The 23115-nt window shown below is 45.5% G+C and overlaps 1 protein-coding gene across 1 annotated transcript; it reads right to left on the bottom strand.

Annotated features, from left to right (window-relative positions):
• Nucleotides 1-7521: 7521 nt before the first annotated feature.
• On the bottom strand, nucleotides 7522-14828 carry LOC141027419 (uncharacterized). The gene is made up of 5 exons (XM_073504448.1): nucleotides 14806-14828; nucleotides 14449-14707; nucleotides 14224-14325; nucleotides 13579-13638; nucleotides 7522-7983 (listed from the first exon to the last, which is right to left on the bottom strand). The coding sequence occupies exons 1-5, from the start codon at nucleotides 14826-14828 to the stop codon at nucleotides 7720-7722; spliced, it is 708 nt and encodes a 235-aa protein (XP_073360549.1). The 3' UTR covers nucleotides 7522-7719.
• Between the last annotated feature and the right edge of the window lie 8287 nt (nucleotides 14829-23115).

Raw genomic sequence — 23115 nt, 5'->3', positions numbered from 1 at the left:
GGCATGGAGCTTGCTTACTTTTCACAACAAGTTCCTTGAGCATGGACTGCACCCAAATGATTTCAGATGTGGCATTTGCTAGTGCCTCATATTTTGCTTCTGTGCTTGACCTGGAGACTGTGGCTTGCTTTTTTATCACACCAGGAGATCAAGTTAGGTCCAAAAAATATTGCATAGCCACCAGTTGAACACCTGTCATCCAGGCATCCTGCCCAGTCAGAGTCAGAAAAGGCACTGACAAGGGTTGAAGATGATCTGCTGAAGTTGAGACCAATACTCAAAGTATTCTTGACATATCTTACTATACGTTTTGCAACAGTCAAATGAACAGTAATGGGTGCATGAAGGTGTTGGGGAACATAGTAATTCAAAAAAATTCCTACGATCACGCAAGATCTATCTAGGAGAAGCATAGCAACGAGCGGGGAGAGTGTGTCCACGTACCCTCGTAGACTGAAAGCGGAAGAGTTTAGTAACGCGGTTGATGTAGTCGAATGTCTTCATGATCCAACCGATCCAAGTACCGAAGGTACGGCACCTCCGTGTTCTGCACACGGTCAACACGACGACGTCCCTCGAGCTCTTGATCCAGTTGAGGACGAGGGAGAGTTCCGTCAGCACGACAGCGTGGCGACGGTGATGATGATGTTAATTACGGGTGCAGGGCTTCGCCTAAGCACTACGACGATATGACCGAGGTGTGTAACCATGAAGGGGGGCACCGCACACGGCTAAGAGAAGACTTGTTGTCCTTTGGGGTGCCCCCTCCCACGTATATAAAGGAGGGACGAAGAGGAGTTCGGCCCAAGGGGGAGCGCGCCAAGGGGGGAGTCCTAGTTGGAGTCCCGGTCCAAGTACGATTCGCCCCCCCCTTCCTATTCCAAGAAGGAGAAGGGGGGAAGGAGAGGGAGATGGGAAGGAAAGAGGGGGCCCCCTAGTCCAATTCGGACTGCCAAGGGGGGGGGGCCCACCTTGTGGCCTTCCCTCTCCTACTCCCTTATGGCCCATCAAGGCCCATAACTTCCCCGGGGGGGGGGGGGGGGGTTCGGTAACCTCCCGGTACTCCGAAACTTATCCGATACTTCCCGAAACCATTCCGGTGTCTGAATGTAACCTTCCAATATATTAATCTTTACCTCTCGACCATTTCGAGACTCCTCGTCATGTCCGTGATCTCATCCGGGACTCCAAACAAACTTCAGTCATCAAATCACATAACTCATAATACAAATCGTCATCGAACATTAAGCGTGCGGACCCTACGGGTTCGAGAACTATGTAGACATGACCGAGACACATCTCCGATCAATAACCAATAGCGGAACTTGGATGCTCATATTGGCTCCTACATATTCTATGAAGATCTTTATCGGTCAAAACCGCATAACAACATACGTTGTTCCCTTTGTCATCGGTATGTTACTTGCCCGAGATTCGATCGTCGGTATCCTCATACCTAGTTCAATCTTGTTGCCGGCAAGTCTCTTTACTCGTTCCGTAATGCTTCATCCCGCAACTAACATATTAGTCACATTGCTTGCAAGGCTTATAGTGATGTGCATTACCGAGAGGGCCCAGAAATACCTCTCCGATACACGGAGTGACAAATCCTAATCTTGATCTATGCCAACCCAACAAACACCTTCGGATACACCTGTAGAGCATCTTTATAATCACCCAGTTACGTTGTGACGTTTGACAGCACACGAGGTGTTCCTCCGATATTCGGGAGTTGCATAATCTCAGTCATAGGAACGTGTATAAGTCATGAAGAAAGCAATAGCAAAAAAACTAAACGATCATTATGCCAAGCTAACGGATGGGTCTTGTCCATCACATCATTCTCTAATGATGTGTTCCCGTTCATCAAATGACAACACATGTCTATGGCTAGGAAACTTAACAATCTTTGATTAACGAGCTAGTCAGGTAAAGGCACACTAGGGACACTCTATTTGTCTATGTATTCACACATGTACCAAGTTTCCGGTTAATACAATTTTAGCGTGAATAATAAACATTTGTCATGATATAAGGAAATATAAATAACAACTTTATTATTGCCTCTAGGGCATATTTCCTTCAGTCTCCCACTTGCACTAGAGTCAATAATCTAGATTACATAGTAATGATTATGACACCCATGGAGTCTTGGTGCTGATCATGTTTTGCTCGTGGAAGAGGCTTAGTCAATGGGCCTGCAACATTCAGATCCGTATGTATTTTGCAAACGTCTATGTCTCCCTCCTTGACTAGATCGCGGATGGAATTCAAGCGTCTCTTGATGTGCTTGGTTCTCTTGTGAAATCTGGATTCCTTCGCCAAGGCAATTGCTCCAGTATTGTCACAAAAGATTTTCATTGGACCCAATGCACTAGGTATTACACCTAGATCGGATATGAACTCCTCCATCCAGACTCCTTCATTTGCTGCTTCTGAAGCAGCTATGTACTCCGCTTCACATGTAGATCCCGCCACGACGCTTTGCTTGGAACTGCACCAACTGACAGCTCCACCATTCAATATAAATACATATCCGGTTTGCGACTTAGAGTCATCCGGATCAGAGTCAAACTTTGCATCGACGTAACCATTTACGACGAGCTCTTTGTCACCTCCATAAACGAGAAACATATTGTTAGTCCTTTTCAGGTATTTCAGGATGTTCTTGACCGCTGTCTAGTGATCCACTCCTGGATTACTTTGGTACCTCCCTACTATACCTATAGCAAGGCACACATCAGGTCTGGTACACAACATTGCATACATGATAGAACCTATGACTGAGGCATAGGGAATGACTTTCATTTTCTCCCTATCTTCTGCAGTGGTCGGGCATTGAGTCTCACTCAACTTCACACCTTGTAACACAGGCAAGAACCCTTTCTTTGACTGATCCATTTTTAACTTCTTCAAAATTTTATCAAGGTATGTGATTTGTGAAAGTCCAATTAAGCGTCTTGATCTATCTCTATAGATCTTGATGCCCAATATATAAGCAGCTTCACTGAGGTCTTTCATTGAAAAATTCTTATTCAAGTATCCTTTTATGCTATCCAGAAATTCTGTATCATTTCCAATCAACAATATGTCATTCACATATAATATTAGAAATGCTACAGAGCTCCCACTCACTTACTTGTGAATACATGCTTCTCCAAAAGTCTGTATAAAACCACATGCTTTGATCACACTATCAAAGCGTATATTCCAACTCCAAGAGGCTTGCACCAGTCCATAAATGGATCACTGGAGCTTGCACACATTGTTAGCACCTTTAGGATCGACAAAACCTTCTGGTTGCTTCATATACAACTCTTCTTTAAGATATCCATTAAGGAATGCAGTTTTGACATCCATTTGCCAGATTTCATAATCATAAAATGTGGCAATTGCTAACATGATTCGGACAGACTTAAGCATCGCTACGGGTGAGAAGGTCTCATCATAATCAACTCCTTGAACTTGTCGAAAACCTTTTGCAACAAGTCGAGCTTTGTAGACAATAACATTACCGTCAGCGTCAGTCTTATTCTTGAAAATCCATTTATTCTCGATGGCTTGCCGATCATCGGGCAAGTCAACCAAAGTCCACACTTTGTTCTCATACATGGATCCCATCTCAGATTTCATGGCCTCAAGCCATTTCGCGGAATCTAGGCTCATCATCGCTTCCTCATAGTTCGTAGGTTCGTCATGGTCTAGTAACATGACATCCAGAACAGGATTACTGTACCACTCTGGTGCGGAACGTACTCTGGTTGACCTACGAGGTTCGGTAGTAACTTGATCTGAAGTTTCATGATCATCATCATTAACTTCCTCACTAATTAGTGTAGGAATCACTAGAACTGATTTCTGTGATAAACTACTTTCCAATTCGGGAGAAGGTACAATTACCTCATCAAGTTCTACTTTCCTCCCACTCACTTCTTTCGAGAGAAACTCCTTCTCTAGAAAGGATCCATTCTTAGCAACGAATATCTTCCTTCGAATCTGTGATAGAAGGTGTACCCAACAGTCTCCTTTGGGTATCCTATGAAGACACATTTCTCCGATTTGGGTTCGAGCTTATCAGGTTGAAGCTTTTTCACATAAGCATCGCAACCCTAAACTTTAAGAAACGACAGCTTAGGTTTCTTGCCAAACCATAGTTCATATGGTGTCGTCTCAACAGATTTAGATGGTGCCCTGTTTAACGTGAATGCAGCCGTTTCTAAAGCATAACCCCAAAATGATAGCGGTAAATCAGTAAGGGACATCCTAGATCGCGCCATATCTAATAAAGTACGGTTACGATGTTCGGACACACCATTACGCTATGGTGTTCCAGGTGGCGTGAGTTGCGAAACTATTCCGCATTGTTTAAAATGAAGATCAAACTCATAACTCAAATATTCTCATCCACGATCAGATCGTAGAAACTTTATTTTCTTGTACGATGATTTTGTACTTCACTCTGAAATTCTTTGAACTTCTCAAATGTTTCAGACTTATGTTTCATTAAGTAGATATACCCATATCTGCTCAAATCATCTGTGAAGGCCAGAAAATAACGATACCCGCCGTGAGCCTCAACACTCATCGGACCGCATACATCGGTATGTATTATTTCCAATAAGTCAGTTGCTCGCTCCATTGTTCCGGAGAACGGAGTCTTAGTCATCTTGCCCATGAGGCATGGTTCGCAAGTATCAAGTGATTCATAATCAAGTGATTCCAAAAGCCCATCAGCATGGAGTTTCTTCATGCGCTTTACACGAATATGACCTAAACGGTAGTGCCACACATAAGTTGCACTATCATTATTAACTTTGCATCTTTTGGCTTCAATATTATGAATTTGTGTATCACTACAATCAAGATTCAACAGAAATAGACCACTCATCAAGGGTGCATAACCACAAAAGATATTACTTGTATAAATAGAACAACCATTATTCTCTGATTTAAATGAATAATCGTCTCGAATCAAACAAGATCCAGATATAATGTTCATGCTCAACGCTGGCACCAAAAAACAATTATTCAGGTCTAAAACTAATCCCGACGGTAGATGTAGAGGTAGCGTGCCAACGACGATCACATTGACTTTGGAACCATTTCCCACCCGCATCGTCACCTCGTCCTTAGCCAATCTTCGTTTAATCCGTAGCCCCTATTTTGAGTTCAAATATGAGCAACAGAACCAGTATCAAATACCCAGGCGCTACTACGAGCATTAGTAAGGTACACATCAATAACATGTATATCAAATATACCTTTCACTTTGCCATCCTTCTTATCCGCCAAATACTTGGGGCAGTTCCGCTTCCAGTGACCAATCCCTTTGCAGTAGAAGCACTCTGTTTTAGGCTTAGGTCCAGACTTGGGTTTCTTCCTGGGAGTAGCAACTTGCTTGCTATTCTTCTTGAAGTTCCCCTTTTTCCCTTTGCCCTTTTTCTTGAAACTAGTGGTCTTGTTAACCATCAACACTTGATGCTCCTTCTTGATTTCTACCTCCGCAGCCTTTAGCATTGCGAAGAGCTCGGGAATTGTCTTTTCCATCCCTTGCATGTTATAGTTCATCACGAAGCCTTTATAGCTTGGTGGCAGTGATTGAAGAACTCTTGTCAATGACACTATCATTAGGAAGATTAACTCCCAGCTGACTCAAGTGGTTATGCTACCCAGACATTCTGAGTACGTGTTCACTGACAGAACTATTCTTCTCCATCTTGCAGCTATAGAACTTGTTGGAGACTTCATATCTCTCAACTCGGGCATTTGCTTGAAATATAAACTTCAACTCTTGGAACATCTCATATGCTCCATGACGTTCAAAAAATCTTTGAAGTCCCGATTCTAAGCCGTAAAGCATGGCACACTGAACTATTGAGTAGTCATCAGCTTTGCTCTGCCAGACGTTCATAACGTCCGGAGTTGCTCCTGCAGCGGGTCTTGCACCTAGCGGTGCTTCCAGGACGTAATTCTTCTGTGCAACAATGAGGATAATCCTCAAGTTACGGACCCAGTCCATGTAGTTGCTACCATCATCTTTCAACTTAGCTTTCTCTAGGAACGCATTAAAATTCAAGGGAACGGTAGCACGGGCCATTGATCTACAACAACATAGACATGCAAAAACTATCAGGTACTAAGTTCATGATAAATTTAAGTTCAATTAATCATATTACTTAAGAACTCCCACTTAGATAGACATCCCTCTAGTCATCTACATGATCACGTGATCCATATCAACTAAACCATGTCCCATCATCACGTGAAATGGAGTAGTTTTCAATGGTGAACATCACTATGTTGATCATATCTACTATATGATTCACGTTCGACCTTTCAGTCTCAGTGTTCCGAGGCCATATCTGCATATGCTAGGCTCGTCAAGTTTAACCCAAGTATTCTGTGTGTGCAAAACTGGCTTGCACCCATTGTATGTGAACATAGAGCTTATCACACCCGATCAGCATGTGGTGTCTCGGCACGACGAACTGTAGCAACGGTGCATACTCAGGGAGAACACTTATACCTTGAAATTTAGTGAGGGATCATCTTATAATGCTACCGCCGTACTAAGCAAAATAAGATGCATAAAAGATAAACATCACATGCAATCAAAACATGTGACATGATATGGCCATCATCATCTTGTGCCTTTGATCTCCATCTCCAAAGCACCGTCATGATCTCCATCGTCACCGGCTTGACACCTTGATCTTTGTTGTAGCATCGTTGTCGTCTCGCCAACTATTGCTTCTACGACTATCGCTATCGATTAGTGATAAAGTAAAGCAATTACATGGCGGTTGCATTTCATACAACAAAGCGACAACCATAAGGCTCCTGCCAGTTGCCGATAACTTTTACAAAACATGATCATCTCATACAACAATTTATATCTCATCACGTCTTGACCATATCACATCACAACATGCCCTGCAAAAACAAGTTAGACGTCCTCTACTTTGTTGTTGCAAATTTTACGTGGCTGTTACGGGCTTCTAGAAAGAACCGTTCTTACCTAAGCATCAAAACCACAATGATTTTTCGTCAAGTGTGTTGTTTTAACCTTCAACAAGCACCGGCCGTAGTCAAACTCGATTCAACTAAAGTTGGAGAAATAGACACCCGCTAGCCACGTGTGTGCGAAGCACATCGGTACACTACTAGTAAAAGGCCGGCTAGTGGCGCACCTGTTTTGCCTACTAATGGCGCACTACAGGTGCGCCACTAGCATCACACCATTAGAATTATTTACTAATGGTGCACCACAGGTGCGCCATTAGTATACCAGATACTAATGGCTCACCAGGGAGTGCGCCATTAGTATATCATACGGTGCGCCATTAGTATGCCTCCCAGGGAGCCATATTTAACCATGTGCTCTAGCTTACTAATGGCGCACTTGTTGATGATGCACCACTAGTGTGCATTTTGTAGTGCGCCACTAAAGTGCTGGGTGGTGCGCCACTAGTATGAATATTAGGGATTATTTTTTTCTTTTCTGATATTTGCACAGGTTACAAAACATATTACTGCACAGAATATGGACAGCACAACAGATAAACAGCAGATTTATCGAATACAATAGAAGATTAGTCTCCGAATACAATTCATCATATTAGTCTCTGAATTCAAAAGACCGAACAAAGTTAGAACATTACAAGTCTCGAGACCGCGAGTAGCGAGTTTGTCTTCACATTACAAGTCGATATCGATCATCTAAACTACCATCACATAGAAGAGAGCTGCATTCATCACGATTAGCATCATCGCGATGAAACTGGTCTTCATCCGGTTCCTCCTCCGCTCCCTCCTCTCTCCCGCTAGATAGCGCGCGTATCTAGCTTCCGCCTCCACCCTAGTGGTGTACCCTTTGTAACTGTTACCGCTGAAATGGTAAACCTGTCTCCGACACTCCTCCCAGTCGTCGTAGACTCCGGGAACCTTACCCTTGTACACGACATACGATGGCATCTCTATGCACTAGCCAAAACGTTAGTAGCAATTCACAGACAATACATAAGCAATATATAAGTATGCAACAAAAGGATCGGAAGAGAAAAGCAACACATTAATAGCACGATTCATGGTCCTACTAATAAATAGCATCGATTACATATAAGTTGAACGGTTGTCCAAACCAAAGAGACATACAAGTTCATTAAAGTTTAATATTACAACATGAGCCAATCGACATTTCAGAACTACATAGCATTACTACTTTCGACTCGTCTCAGGGACCAGAGCGTGGATGAAGCCGCCGTCTTTCGTGATGGTCATGAAATCGCGGGCGTCATCAGCCTGCATTTGTAGCGTTGTTTCTATCTCACTGTTGGATGGTTGATATCTGAGATAGAACTGCCCTGAGGTATGAAGGACATCTTGATGGATGATTTCCGCAAACTCCGACTGGATGCGAAAGAATTCTTGTCTGATGTCCGCGTCCTGGGTTGCCGACAAGCGTGCGGCCCAATCTTTGAGATTATTTGGTAGCAGAAGGTGATTATGGTCCCGTACGATCGCCCGCATGTGATGGAGGGCATAGTAGGCATCGTTCTGACCGCCAGGCGGCTTCTTGACGCAGGGGAACGTCGTATTGTGGGTGAACATGTGCTTGCCGTACCTACGAACTGGCCTGCTGAAGGTGCCTCCAGATCTGGCGTAGCCGGGGAGAACATCATCAAGAACTTTCTTGATATTTGTGTAGTCTTTCTTCGACTGACGGTCCGGGTCGAAATATGTGGCCATCGAATATTTCGGGCTTAAGAGGATGAGTGTGCAATGTGTGTCACTGCACAAAACACAGAATGTTAGAAAAAAAAAGAACGATCGAAATCTAAGAAATCATATGTTATGGGGCGGTGAGGGGATGACTTACTCGGGAAAGTAAGGCATGAGGAAGTTATCCTTATCTGGGTTTGCCAGAATGACGCCTTCGAGGTATGAACTCGTGACTTGCCAGTCCCCAACGCTGCCCAAGATCTTGGCACGCATGTAGAAGGGGTCGACTATCACGATGTCCAGGGTCTTGTCTCTAATGATCCGCATCTCCATACTCAGCGAAAATAGCCGAACGAAGGTGTAGTGCAGCGGATGAAGGTTAAACATAGCGAAGATGTCATCAAACCGCAGGACGATCGTACCCCCGATGGCGCTATCCACAAAACCCTTGCCCTCTGGCACCTTGGCCACGAAAACCGGGTATGCCACATTATTCTCGGAGAGACGCCGCTTCTCCAAAGAAAGAACATTGTCATGCAGACTCCGCATAGCACTGGTTGCAGCATTGAGCATATTAGTCGGTAGCATCGGCCTACCCGCCACATGCACCCTCCTCGAGATATCCTTAGGTGAAGGTGGCCCGTCCTGAGCATGGATCGTACTCGGTGCCGGCTGGCTCGCACCGCCCTTGTTATTCTTTCGTTTCCGTCCCTTCTTCCTCATCTGCTGTAATGGGATCGAGTTCTGCTCAGAGACCGCCTTCTTGAGTGTGTTGGGGCTGATAATATTCCGCACCACGGCTATCTGAGGCTCGGTGAAGGCGGCAGCTGGAGGCGTCTCTTGAGAACTGAACGCCAGACGACGCCTGTTGCAATTGGGTTTCTCCGCGGTACCAGCTAGATCGCGGTCGTCTTTTTCAGGGTTGGGTTCTTGAGAAGGAGGCCCGAAGAATTCGTCACCATACCCATGTTCGGCAAAGTACTTATCGACGTTGGTAAATGTACCGTCGTCGTTGTCGTCGTCGTCCGGATCCTGTGCCATATGCAGGTCCGGATCCTGTGCCATAGGGATGTCCGACATGTCCGGTAGCGTTGCGGCGGTCTTGCCATGGGTTGGCGCCGGCATGACTGGCGGTGTTGTCTGTGGGGTGGTGTCCCCCGCCCCCAAATGAATCTGGCTCTTCGGCCAAAGCAGGGGCCAGCTTACGCAGGCGCTGAGGGTCATCACATCATCTTCGCCGGCCCCAGCGGGTCGAATCGGAGGTAACAACTCGTCGCAGCCAGGCAGCACCCGAACCAGTTCAACCCTATACACGATGGGTGGCATCGGATTACCGTGGAACACGGGGTTGCCCGGTTGAACGATTCTTCCCTTGGCGACATCGATCAACTCGCCGCCCACGAAGTGCAGGAGAGTGCATGGAACGTCGGCGGCGCCCTGCGAAAACATGTAGGGCGTCAGGGATGCCCAGTCAAAGGCAAGGAGATGAAGTCATCGGCCGAGAGGCTTAGTTACAGTGATGGCGTCGAGCTCGGCCAATGTCGAGGCACCGCCAACGGCGGGCGTGCAACTGACGGAGGGGCCGCTTGCTGCCGAGGTGCCGGCCGGCGTACACCCGGGTGCATTAAGCTCTAATGCCCGTGCCGGCGCCGGATACACCAATACCGCCTCCGCCGGAGACACCAATGGTGCCGCCTGCGCGTTGTGCGAGTTGCTGGCCGTGAAGCTGGGAACCGGGGGCGGCCCCTGTTGGCCGCCCGCAATCCACGTCTGCAGCCCCTGAATCAAGGTAGGCACAATGGCGGTGAGCGTCGTTCCCAATTGTTGTTGCACTTGCTCTTGGACAATCTCTGGAATCCGCGCCACTTGTGCCTTGAGTTCTTGAACCTCGCGCGGCTGGCTTTCCGAGCTGGTCCTTTTCTCCTTTCGCCCACCAGCGTTATAGTATGACGACCATTTTGTGGACAAGCCTTTGCCGGCCACACGACCAGCTGACAACGGCTTACTGAGCTTATCCTTGTTTTTCATTATGTTCAACACCCTATTTAGAGTGCTTTCCCAAGGGGAGCTCTGAGACGACCCCGCGCTACTGCTTTCAGTCTCCTGCGGAAGGAATGTGAACCATTTAGAAATTTGGCTTCATTAATTAGAATGCAACCATATGGAGCTAATTACGCGGGGGTGTATTCCTTACCAGAACACGCTCAAGCGCCTTGGTCTTCGGATCCGTGGTAAGCTCCTTTGTTACCGGGTCTTCCTTGTACCGGGCCCTGACATAGTTCCCGGTCTACTTATCACGGTATTTCTCGAAGCGGGGCGGTAGGACTTTCTCGGCACGCTCCGCGTCCTCCTTGTCCCATATAGGTTCTGCCACTCTGTAACCGCCGGGACCGAGTTTGTGGACCCCTAAGTTCAAGTCCGGCATCTCTTTCCCCCACTGACTTGATTCCTCGGATGCGCCGCTCTCGCACTTGATCTTGAACTCCTTGTAGTCATTTTCGCTGATCGAAGGATTTTTCGCCTTGATCTTCTCATAACTATCACCTTTGTTAATCATTCTCTTCACCGCGCTTCTCCAAGTAGACAGGGCCGTGCTCATCTTCGTGAGAGCGGCACTGTTCACTTTATTCCTTGAGAGGCGTGTGTTTGCAAAGTCAGCGGAGAACTTGTATCATTCGTGCAGCTTCGTGAAGAGAAGGTTGCGCAAATTCCCTCGGTCCTTATGCCTTAGGTTCTCGGTGTTGATCGAGACGGTGCTCCGGAGAATGCACCCGAGCTGAACCGAGTACCCCTTGACTAATTCTTTGGGCGCCGTTGGATCCCCGTCGGAGTTCACTTCAGTAAATTCCTCCTTGACGGTGCCGAGCATGTTCGGGCGCCGGTCCTTCCGTTGCCTCTTCGGTTGGCTGCCATCTGTGCGTGCGCTGCCATCATCAGTGGTGGCATCCTCGGCGGCACCATCAGTGGTGTCATCCCCGACGCCACTAGGGGTTGTGTAGTCAGGATCGGTGTCTTCCGCGGCGTCCTCATAGCGGTGAGGTTCTTCCTCCATCTCCTGGGACAGCTCCGGAATGCCTTGCCGCCCGAACCGCCGGCCTCATCATTGTGGGCCATGTTTCGCTCTAAATAGGAAAAGAGTTTGGTCAAAAAGTTGGTTATTGTCAAGGAACAAGATCATGGTCTCATCATTTAGGGTTTGTCGACATCGAGGCATCCTAAAAGCTAAGCTTTTATCATTTAGGGTTTGTCGACGCCGAGGCACCCTAAAAGCCTAAGCTTTCATCATTTAGGTTTTTATCGACACCAAGGCACGCTAAAAGCCAAGGTTTTATAATTTAGGGTTTGTCGACGCTAAGGCACCCTCAATGCTAAGTTAAGTTTTCATCATTGAGGTTTTATCGATGCCGAGGCACCCTAGGTTGACTGATATATGGGTATCTTCTAATAATATACCCTATCAAGAAAAGGGAAGGAGAATTCTAAGTTGGGCCTAATCACTTGGCTCTATTGCCACCTATGGTTTAATGCAGCAAGAATAAAGGGGCAGTTGATCCTACTTAATTAAGTACTAAGATACCCTGGCCCATGCATTAGTCGCTAGTACCCCATATGTCCTATTTTTAGCAAAGTCATGCTAAAATTCACGGAAAATTTCAGCATGACCTTTGCTGAAAATAGGACATATGGAGTACCCGAATTTGCCGGAACGGAAGTTAATCGACATTCCGGCAAACTCAAGGGCCTCCCGGGGTACCTGCAAAATCATCACGACACGATGGTCGGAGACAAAACCCAGCATACTAGCAAAGTTACTGACGTGTTTACAGAAATTGTTTTCTGTAAAAGATGACCATCATCTTTACAAGTCTTTCTCAATGTGATCAATTGATGGATCAACACGTAAAACATGTCCAATAACAGTTCTGAACTCCTTCCAAACAGTAAAACTGAACACAACATATGATCATCTTTACAAGCCTAACAGTTCTTTACAAACACGTAAAACATGTGATCATCTTTACAAGCCTAGCAGTTCTGAACTCCTGCCAAAACTGAACACAACATATACTAAGGAAAATCAACACTTCTAGATTCATATCAGACTAACAGCCAACACTGCATAACAGTTCTGAACTTCTGCCAAAGCTGAACACAACATATACCAAGGGAAATCGACAGTTTGGGGTCACAGTTTGCCCCCAAATGGACAGTTAACAGAAATAAAAAATAATAATACTTGCATGTTCAAAGAAAAGCACAGGAACTTTATAACCCCTTTTCTACTTTCTTTTATTCCATAGGTGAGCAAGAAACGTTGGTCTTGTAGTTACAGTCCTACAGAACAAAGCTAACATAATTCTAGATGCCGCAAATCATGTCCAGAAGATCAAAATGGCACAGGGGGCTGATGATTCAAGATACAATTGTGGAACAATCACAGCAGTAGTAGGAAAGTAGTAGTTCACAAAGATTATGTTTCAACTAGTGTGTTAGAAGGCTGGTATATGCAACTAGGGTGTTAGTATCTTTAGTGGAGTATACAATGCAGAACCAGGCACAGAGAATTATACAATATTAGTTTGGAAAAGAATGAAGCTGCCATCCTTTTTATTAACCTATTAAGATTAATATTTGGTCACAGAAAGTAGTACTACTTCCACTACTAAAGTAAAGCAATAGAATAAACTGTGCACGTGTACTTGGTAGCTCACTCACATTACTAGTTCACTTACAAAAATAGCACTATAGTGTTCCCTCGCACATTTGTACTAGCATATAGAGATTTTCGAATACCAGAGGAGTAGGAGTAGAACATGTATACAAGAGGAGTAGGAGCAGCACTATATGTTGACTTACTCGATCAGCAAACAAACTCTCCTTCTTACTGGTCTTGAAAAGCGCCAACTGAAACTCCTCCTGCACCACGTCAACGCACAAGCATCACAATTCAGGTTATTCGTCACTCATCATATAGTACTGCATTATCTGAATCGATGAGAATAGTATGAAATCAATGCTTTCCATACCAAGGTTGTGTGTAATCATCTTTCACACTTATCTACAAGACCACAACAGTTGCCGATAATTACCAACTCCTGACCGTTTCAGACTACATCAGTTTCAGTTAACTGTTTTTTAGACTACAACAATTTCAGTGAACTTGCAAGATGGAGCCAACAAGTAACAGTAAAGCACACATACTAAATGACAATGGAGAAATAAAAGACAACAGTACGGCAGCTCCAGCTACTTCGCATAGGTTCAAACAGATCCAAAAGTGTGTTTATGGGGTAAAGGGGATTATTATGCAGATTCAGACATGTAGGCTCCAACGAATTTATTGTGGTAATCAGGATAAATGTAGATAACAGTGCTATGCAACAAATTTAAGTCACATCAGCTGTCTACACAAAAGAACATAGTAGCATGCAGGGTCATCGCACAACAAGGCAGCAAATATTACATTTTACAGGAGATGAAGCATATCTGTGAGGAACGCACCTTCGGTTGGCCTTCTTCCAGTGGGTTCGCTGCTAGCCTTCTGCAGGTGGACTCGCGGCTAGCCTTCTGCGGGCGGACTCGCGGATTGCCTTCTTCCAAACCCTAGGAACGAGATTTCAGACGATTCAAGCATGAGGGTTCCACGGGATCAGCAGGAGTAGATCATCGACCGTTCTAGGGAACAATGGAGGAGGGGGGGGGGGAAGGGGAATGCTGCGCACGCACCTTCTTGCCTTCTCCCTGTGGCTTCTCTGCTCGCCTTCCGCCGGTGGATCCGCCGTTCGCCCGCAGCCGCCGCCGGGAGCGAGAAAGAGATTTGGGGGCGGTGGCGGTCTGGTGGGGGTCGGGGGCGGTGGGGCGATGGGCAGCGAGGCGCCGGGGCGTTGGGGGCGGTGGTGGTCGGGTGCGGCAGGGGCGGTGGGGGTCGGCGGCGGGGGCAGCGAGCACGGGGGCGGCGCGGGTGAGGTGAGGCAGTGTGGGGGGGCTGAGAGAGAAAGAGATTGGGGATTTTTGTTGGGGGAGGGTTAGCAATGGCGCACCCCCTAGCGGTGCGCCATTAGTAATTTTTTTCAATAGCAATGCCGCACCTCCTGGCGGTGCGCCATTAGTAACCTTTTTTTTAGATAGCAATGGCGCACCCACTAGCCGTGCGCCATTAGTATTTGGTTCAGTTTGTGAATTAATATTACTAAATAAATTATTACCCTTCATTTGGTCCATCGTCGTCTGCTCCGGCATCTTCATCTTCATGATCATGCCCTTCGTCTGCTTTGGCATCTTCCTCATCATCATGTCCGGCATCTTCTACATGATGACTGTGTACTGCATCTACTTCGTGATCACGTCCTGGAGATTCTTCATCTTCTTGCCCGCCCTCGCCGCGGTTGTCTTGCTGCCCTTCCTCATTTCTTGCCCGGCCCCCATGGACGACTTCATAATCATCTTCATCACCTGGCCACCGATAGCCATCCATGAAACCACGCAAGAGCAGGTGGTCCCGCACCTGTACGGAATCCAGGTCCATAAGGCTCCTCAGCTTGCATCTTCGACACGGACATCTTATCTCCGTCTCGTTCTTTTGAAGCATCTCGGCCTTCGCGGAGCTCAAAAACCTATTCACGATGCCTTTGGTCATCGTGCGGACCATGGTCGCCTACGGGGTAGAGCAAAACGATATTTTAGAACCAAGAAAAAATTTGGCATGACTTTGCCTAAAAATAGGACCAAAAAGAATGCATAGTGCCAAAATTCTCGCCGAAACGGAAATGAATCAACATTCCGGCAAAATATTGGCAACTATCGCATTTCAAATACCGGTACCTGCAAACACAAACACATATGCAACACCACAAACATACATAGATCTAGCTAGGCCATAAAAAGTGCATGTGCACGTTGTTGGAGGGAGAAAAAGGTAGATCTACAACATAAAGAAAGATTTCCCCTTACTTACCTATCAAAAAAAGGTAATTTAACCACTTAATTTGGATGAATCTATGGTGCAAATGAGGTGAGGAGGAGGAGGCAGCCGAGACAAGCTTGGCGGAGGACGTGGAGAGAATGAAGTGGGGAAAGTGAGTGTGTAGGTGGCTGTCCAAAATATCTAGCTGGTCCCAGGTTACTAATGGCGCACCACCCACAAATGCGCCATTAGTAACCCTGGTTACTAATGGCGCACCAGCTGGCGGTGCGCCATTAGTAGTTTTGCAAAAAAATGATAGTAGTGGCGCACGGGGTGACTGGTGCGCCATTACTAGTTAAAACTAGTAATGGCGCACTGTGCCCTGGTGCGCCATTAGTATTTTTGGAAAAAAATTGTTAGTAGTGGCGCACCATGGTTGTGGTGCGCCATTAGTGTCTGTCACACTAATGGCGCACCGCATGTCTGGTGCGCCATATGTGTCCATATTATCTATAGCCCTTTTCCTAGTAGTGGTAGAACCAGTCTCATGAACACGGTCATGTAATGTCGGTCCGGGACGCTTCATCCAACAATACCGCCGAATCAAAGTAAGACGTTGGTGGTAAGTAGTGTTGGGGAACGTAGCAGAAATTCAAAATTTTCTACGCATCACCAAGATCAATCTATGGAGTCATCTAGCAACGAGAGAGAGGAGTGCATCTACATACCCTTGTAGATCGCGAGCGGAAGCGTTCAAGAGAACGGGGTTGATGGAGTCGTACTCGTCGTGATCCAAATCACCGATGATCCTAGCGCCGAACGGACGGCACCTCCGCGTTCAACACACGTACGGAGCAGCGACGTCTCCTCCTTCTTGATCCAGCAAGGGGGGAGGAGAGGTTGATGGAGATCCAGCAGCACGACGGCGTGGTGGTGGCAGTAGCGGGATCCCGGCAGGGCTTCGCCAAGCGCAAGCGGGGAGGAAGAGGTGTCACGGGAGGGAGAGGGTGGCGCGAGGGCTTAGATATTGCTGCCCTCCCTCCCCCCCACTATATACAGGGCCAAGGGAGAGGGGGGGGGCGCAGCCTTGGCCCTTCCTCCAAGGAAGGGTGCGGCCAGGGAGGAGTCCATCCTCCCCAAGGCACCTCGGAGGTGCCTTCCCCCTTTAGGACTCTCCCTTTCCCTTATCTCTTGGCGCATGGGCCTCTTGGGGCTGGTGCCCTTGGCCCATATAGGCCAAGGCGCACACCCCTACAGCCCATGTGGCCCCCCGGGGCTGGTGGACCCCCTTGGTGGACCCCCGGACCCCTTTCGGCACTCCCGGTACAATACTGATAATGCGCGAAACTTTTCCGGCGACCAAAATAAGACTTCCCATATATAAATCTTTACCTCCGGACCATTCCGGAACTCCTCGTGACGTCTGGGATCTCATCCGGGACTCCGAACAACTTTAGGTTACCGCATACTAATATCTCTATAACCCTAGCGTCACCGAACCTTAAGTGTGTAGACCCTACGGGTTCGGGAACCATGCAGACATGACCGAGACGTTCTCCGGCCAATAATCAACAGCGGGATCTGGATACCCATGTTGGCTCCCACATGTTCCACGATGATCTCATCGGATGAACCACGATATCGGGGATTCAATCAATCCCATATTCAATTCCCTTTGTCTATCGGTATGTTACTTGCCCGAGATTCGATCGTCGGTATCCCGATACCTTGTTCAATCTCGTTACTGGCAAGTCTCTTTACTCGTTCCGTAACACATCATCCCATGATCAACTCCTTGGTCACATTGTGCACATTATGATGACGTCCTACCGAGTGGGCCCAGAGATACCTCTCCGTTTACACGGAGTGACAAATCCCAGTCTCGATTCGTGCCAACCCAACAGACACTTTCGGAGATACCTGTAGTGCACCTTTATAGCCACCCAGTTACGTTGTGACGTTTGGTACACCCAAAGCATTCCTACGGTATCCGGGAGTTGCACAATCTCATGGTCTAAGGAAATGATACTTGACATTAGAAAAGCTCTTAGCAAACGAACTACACGATCTTGTGCTAGGCTAAGGATTGGGTCTTGTCCATCACATCATTCTCCTAATTATGTGATCCCGTTATCAACGACATCCAATGTCCATGGTCAGGAAACCGTAACCATCTATTGATCAACGAGCTAGTCAACTAGAGGCTTACTAGGGACGTGGTGTTGTCTATGTATCCACACATGTATCTAAGTTTCCTATCAATACAATTCTAGCATGGATAATAAACGATTATCATGAACAAGGAAATATAATAATAACCAATTTATTATTGCCTCTAGGGCATATTTCCAACAGTCTCCCACTTGCACTAGAGTCAATAATCTAGTTCACATCACCATGTGATTAACACTCACAGGTCACATCACCATGTGACCAACATCTAAAGAGTATACTACAGTCAACAATCTAGTTCACATCACTATGTGATTAACACTCAATGAGTTATGGTTTGATCATGTTATGCTTGTGAGAGAGGTTATTAGTCAACGGGTCTGAACCTTTCAGATCCGTGTGTGCTTCACGAATATCTATGTCATCTTGTGGATGCTACCACGCGCTACTTGGAGCCATTTCAAATAACTGCTCTACTATACGAATCAGGTTTACTACTCAGAGTCATCCGGATTAGTGTCAAAGTTCGCATCGATGTAACCCTTTACGATGAACTCCTTTTCACCTCCATAATCGAGAAAATTCCTTAGTCCACTAGGTACTAAGGATAAGTTCGACCGCTGTCATGTGATCCATTCCCGAATCACTATTGTACCCCTTGACCAACTCATGGCAAGGCACACTTCATGTGTGGTACACAGCATAGCATACTGTAGAGCCTACGTCTAAAGCATAGGGGACGACCTTCGTCCTTTCTCTCTCTTCTGCTGTGGTCAGGTCTTGAGTCTTACTCAATACTCACACCTTGTAACACAGCCAAGAACTCCATCTTTGCTGATCTATTTTGAACTCTTTCAAAATCATGTCAAGGTGTGCGTTCTTTGAAAGTATCATCAGGCGTCTTGATCTATCTCTATAGATCTTGATGCCCAATATGTAAGCAACTTTATCCAGGTCTTCCTTTGAAAAACTCCTTTCAAACAACCCTTTATGCTTTCCAGAAATTTTACATCCTTTCGGATCAACAATATGTCATTCACATATACTTATCAGAAATGTTGTAGCGCTCCCACTCACTTTATTGTAAATACAAGTTTCTAACAAACTTTGTATAAACCCAAAAAGTTTGATCACTCCATCAAAGCGTATATTCTGACTCGGAGATGCTTGCTCTAGTCCATGGAAGGATCGCTGGAGCTAGCATACCTTTTAGCATCCTTAGGATCGACAAAACCCTTCTGGTTGTATCACATACAACCTTTCCTCAAGAAAATCGTCGAGGAAACTATGTTTTTGATATCCTATCTGCAAGATTTCATAAATAATGCAGTAACTGCTAATACAATTCCAACAGACTCTTAGCATCACTAGAGTGAGAAAATCTCATCGTAGTCAACTCCTTGAACTTGTCGGAAAACATCTTAACGACAAGCCGAGCTTTCTTAATGGTGACACTTACCATCATTGTCTGTCTTCCTTTTAAAATCCATCTGCACCCAACAGCCTTACGACTATCAAGTATTTCTTCCAAAGTGTACACTTTGTTTTTATACATGGATCCTTTCTCGAATTTTATTGCCTCGAGCCATTCGTCGGAATCCGGGCCCACCATCGCTTCTCCATAGCTCATAGGTTCATCGTTGTCCAACCACATGACTTCCAAGACAGGATTACGCACCACTCTGAAGTAGCACGCATCCTTGTCGTCCTATGAGGTTTGGTAGTGACTTGATCTGAAGTTTCATGATCACTATCATAAGCTTCCACTTCAATTGGTGTAGGTGCCACAGGAACAACTCCTTGTGCCCTGCTACACACTAGTTGAAGTGACGGTTCAATAACCTCATCAAGTCTCCACCATCCTCCCACTCAATTCTTTCGAGAGAAACTTTTTCTCGAGAAAGGACCCATTACTGGAAACAATCACTTTTGCTTCCAGATCTGAAATAGGAGGTATACCCAACTGTTTTGGGTATTTTATGAAGATGCATTTATCCGCTTTGGTTCGAGCTTATCAGCCTGAAACTTTTCACATAAGCGTCGCAGCGCCAAACTTTTAAGAAACGACAGCTTAGGTTTCTCTAAACCATAGTTCATATGGTGTCGTCTCAATGGAATTGCGTGGTGCCCTATTTAAAGTGAATGCGGTTGTCTCTAATGCCTATCCCATAAACGATAGTGGTAATTCGATAAGAGACATCATGGTATGCACCATATCCAATAGGGTGCAGTTATGATGTTCAGACACACCATCACACTATGGTGTTCCAGGCGGTATTAGTTGTGAAACACTTTCCACAATGTCTTATTTGTGTGCCAAACTCGTAACTCAGATATCTCTATGATCATATCATAGACATTTTATCCTCTTGTCACGACAATCTTCAACTTCACTCTGAAATTACTTGAACCTTTCAATAATTCAGACTTTTGTTTCATCAAGTAAACATTCTCAGCATCTACTCAAATCATCTGTGAAGTAAGAACATATCGATATCCACTACGTGCCTCAGCACTCATTGGACTGCACACATCAAATGTATTACTTCCAACAAGTTGATCTCTTGTTCCATCTTACTGAAAACGAGGCCTTTCAGTCATCTTGCCCATGTGGTATGATTTGCATGTCTCAAGTGATTCAAAATCAAGTGAGTCCAAACGATCCATCTGCATGGAGTTTCTTCATGCATATATACCAATAGACATGGTTCGCATGTCTCAATCTTTTCAAAAACGAGTGAGTCCAAAGATCCATCTACATGGAGCTTCTTCATGCGTTCTATACCAATATGACTCAAATGGCAGTGCCACAAGTATGTGGTACTATCATCACTATTTTATATCTTTTGGCACGAACATGTGTATCACTGCGATCGAGATTCATTTTAGGTGCAAGACCATTGAAGGTATTATTCAAATAAACAGAGTAACAATTATTCTCCTTAAATGAATAACCGTATTGCGATAAACATAATCCAATCATGTTTATGCTCAACGCAAACACCAAATAACAATTATTTAGGTTTAAAACCAATCTCGATAGTAGAGGGAGCATGCGATGCTTGATCACATCAACCTTGGAAACACTTCCAACACATATCGTCATCTCACCTTTAACTAGTCTCCGTTTAATCCGCAGCTTTTATTTCGAGTTACTAACACTTAGCAACCGAACCGGTATCTAATACCCGGGTGCTGTTAGGAGTAGTAGTAAAGTACACATAATGTATATCCAATATACTTCTGTCGACCTTGCCCGCCTTCTCATCTACCAAGTATCTAGGGTAGTTCTGCTTCAGTGACCGTTTCCCTCATTACAGAAGCACTTAGTCTCGGATTTGGGTTCAACCTTGGCTTTCTTCACTAGAGCTGCAACTGAATTTGCCGTTTCATGAAGTATCCCTTGTTGCCCGTGCCCTTCTTGAAACTAGTGGTTTTAGTAATCATCAACAATTGATGCTCCTACTTGATTTCTACTTTCACGGTGTCAAACATCGCGAGTTGCTCAGGGATCATCATGTCTATCCCTGATATGTTATAGTTCATCACGAAGCTCTAGCAGCTTGGTGGCAGTGACTTTGGAGAACCATCACTATCTCATCTGGAAGACAACTCCCACTCGATTCAAGCGATTGTAGTACTCAGACAATCTGAGCACATGCTCAACGATTGAGCTTTTTCTCCCTTAGTTTTTAGGCTAAAGAAACTTGTCAGAGGTCTCATACCTCTTGACATGGGCACTAGTCTGAAATCCCAATTTCAGTCTTTGGAACATCTCATATGTTCTGTGATGTTTCAAAAAACGTCTTCGGTGCCACAATTTTAAACCGTTAGCATCACACACTGAACTATCACGTAGTCATCAAAACGTGTATGTCAGATGTTTCGTAACATCTACAGACGACGCTCGAGGTTCAGCACACCGAGCGGTGCATTAAGGACATAAGCCTTCTCTGCAGCAATGAGGAAAATCCTCAGTTTACGGACCCAGTCCGCATAATTGCTACTATCAACTTTCAACTAAATTTTCTCTAGGAACATATCTTAGTAGAACTAAAGCGTAAGCTACGACATAATTTGCAAAGACCTTTTGACTATGTTCATGATAATTAAGTTCATCTAATCAAATTATTTAATGAACTCCCACTCAGATAGACATCCCTCTAGTCATCTAAGTGATACATGATCCGAGTCAAACTAGGCCGTGTCCGATCATCACGTGAGACGGACTAGTCATCATCGGTGAACATCTCCATGTTGATCGTATCTACTATACGACTCATGTTCGACCTTTCGATCTCTTGTGTTCCGAGGCCATGTCTGTACATGCTAGGCTCGTCAAGTCAACCTAAGTGTTTCGCATGTGTTCCGAGGCCATGTCTGTACATGCTAGGCTCGTCAACACCCGTTGTATTCGAACGTTAGAATCTATCACACCCGATCATCACGTGGTGCTTCGAAACAACGAACCTTCGCAACGGTGCACAGTCAGGGGGAACACGTCTCTTGAAATTTTTAGTGAGGGATCATCTTATTTATGCTACCGTCATTCTAAGAAAATAAGATGTAAACATGACAAACATCACATGCAAATCATAAAGTGACATGATATGGCCAATATCATCTTGCGCCTTTGATCTCCATCTTCGAGGCGCGGCATGATCACCTTTGTCACCGGCATGACACCATGATCTCCATCATCATGATCTCCATCATTGTGTCTTCATGAAGTTGTCTCGCCAACTATTACTTCTACTACTATGGCTAACGGTTAGCAATAAAGTAAAGTAATTACATGGCGTTTTTCATTGACACGCAGGTCATACAAAGAATTAAGACAACTCCTATGGCTCCTGCCGGTTGTCATACTCATCGACATGCAAGTGGTGATTCCTATTACAAGAATATGATCAATCTCATACATCACATATATCATTCATCACATCCTTTTGGCCATATCACTTCACATAGCATACCCTGCAAAAACAAGTTAGACGTCCTCTAATTGTTGTTGCATGTTTTACGTGGCTGCTATGGGATTCTAGCAAGAACGTTTCTTACCTACGCAAAAGCCACAACGTGATATGCCAATTTCTATTTACCCTTCATAAGGACCCTTTTCATCGAATCCGATCCGACTAAAGTGGGAGAGACAGACACCCGCTAGCCACCTTATGCAACTAGTGCATGTCAGTCGGTGGAACCTGTCTCACGTAAGAGTACGTGTAAGGTCGGTCCGGGCCGCTTCATCCCACGATGCCGCCGAATCAAGATAAGACTAGTAACGGCAAGTAAATTGACAAAATCGATGCCCACAA

This window comes from Aegilops tauschii, chromosome 7 (assembly GCF_002575655.3).
Source record: "Aegilops tauschii subsp. strangulata cultivar AL8/78 chromosome 7, Aet v6.0, whole genome shotgun sequence".
Classification (NCBI taxonomy): domain Eukaryota; kingdom Viridiplantae; phylum Streptophyta; class Magnoliopsida; order Poales; family Poaceae; genus Aegilops; species Aegilops tauschii.
The sequence above is the reverse complement of the archived record's forward strand: the minus strand, read 5'-3'. Positions and strand labels throughout refer to the sequence as shown.

What these genes read in the sequence shown, in the direction of transcription:
- LOC141027419 (XM_073504448.1), bottom strand. Translation starts at nt 14,828, where the DNA reads ATGGCGCACCGCCAGGAGGTGCG. An exon ending in GCGCACCGCCAGGAGGTGCG is followed by an intron (nt 14,708 to 14,805) that starts GCATTGCTATTG and finishes TTTCTCTCTCAG; the next exon opens with CCCCCCCACACTGCCTCACC. An exon ending in CACAGGGAGAAGGCAAGAAG is followed by an intron (nt 14,326 to 14,448) that starts GTGCGTGCGCAG and finishes TCTCGTTCCTAG; the next exon opens with GGTTTGGAAGAAGGCAATCC.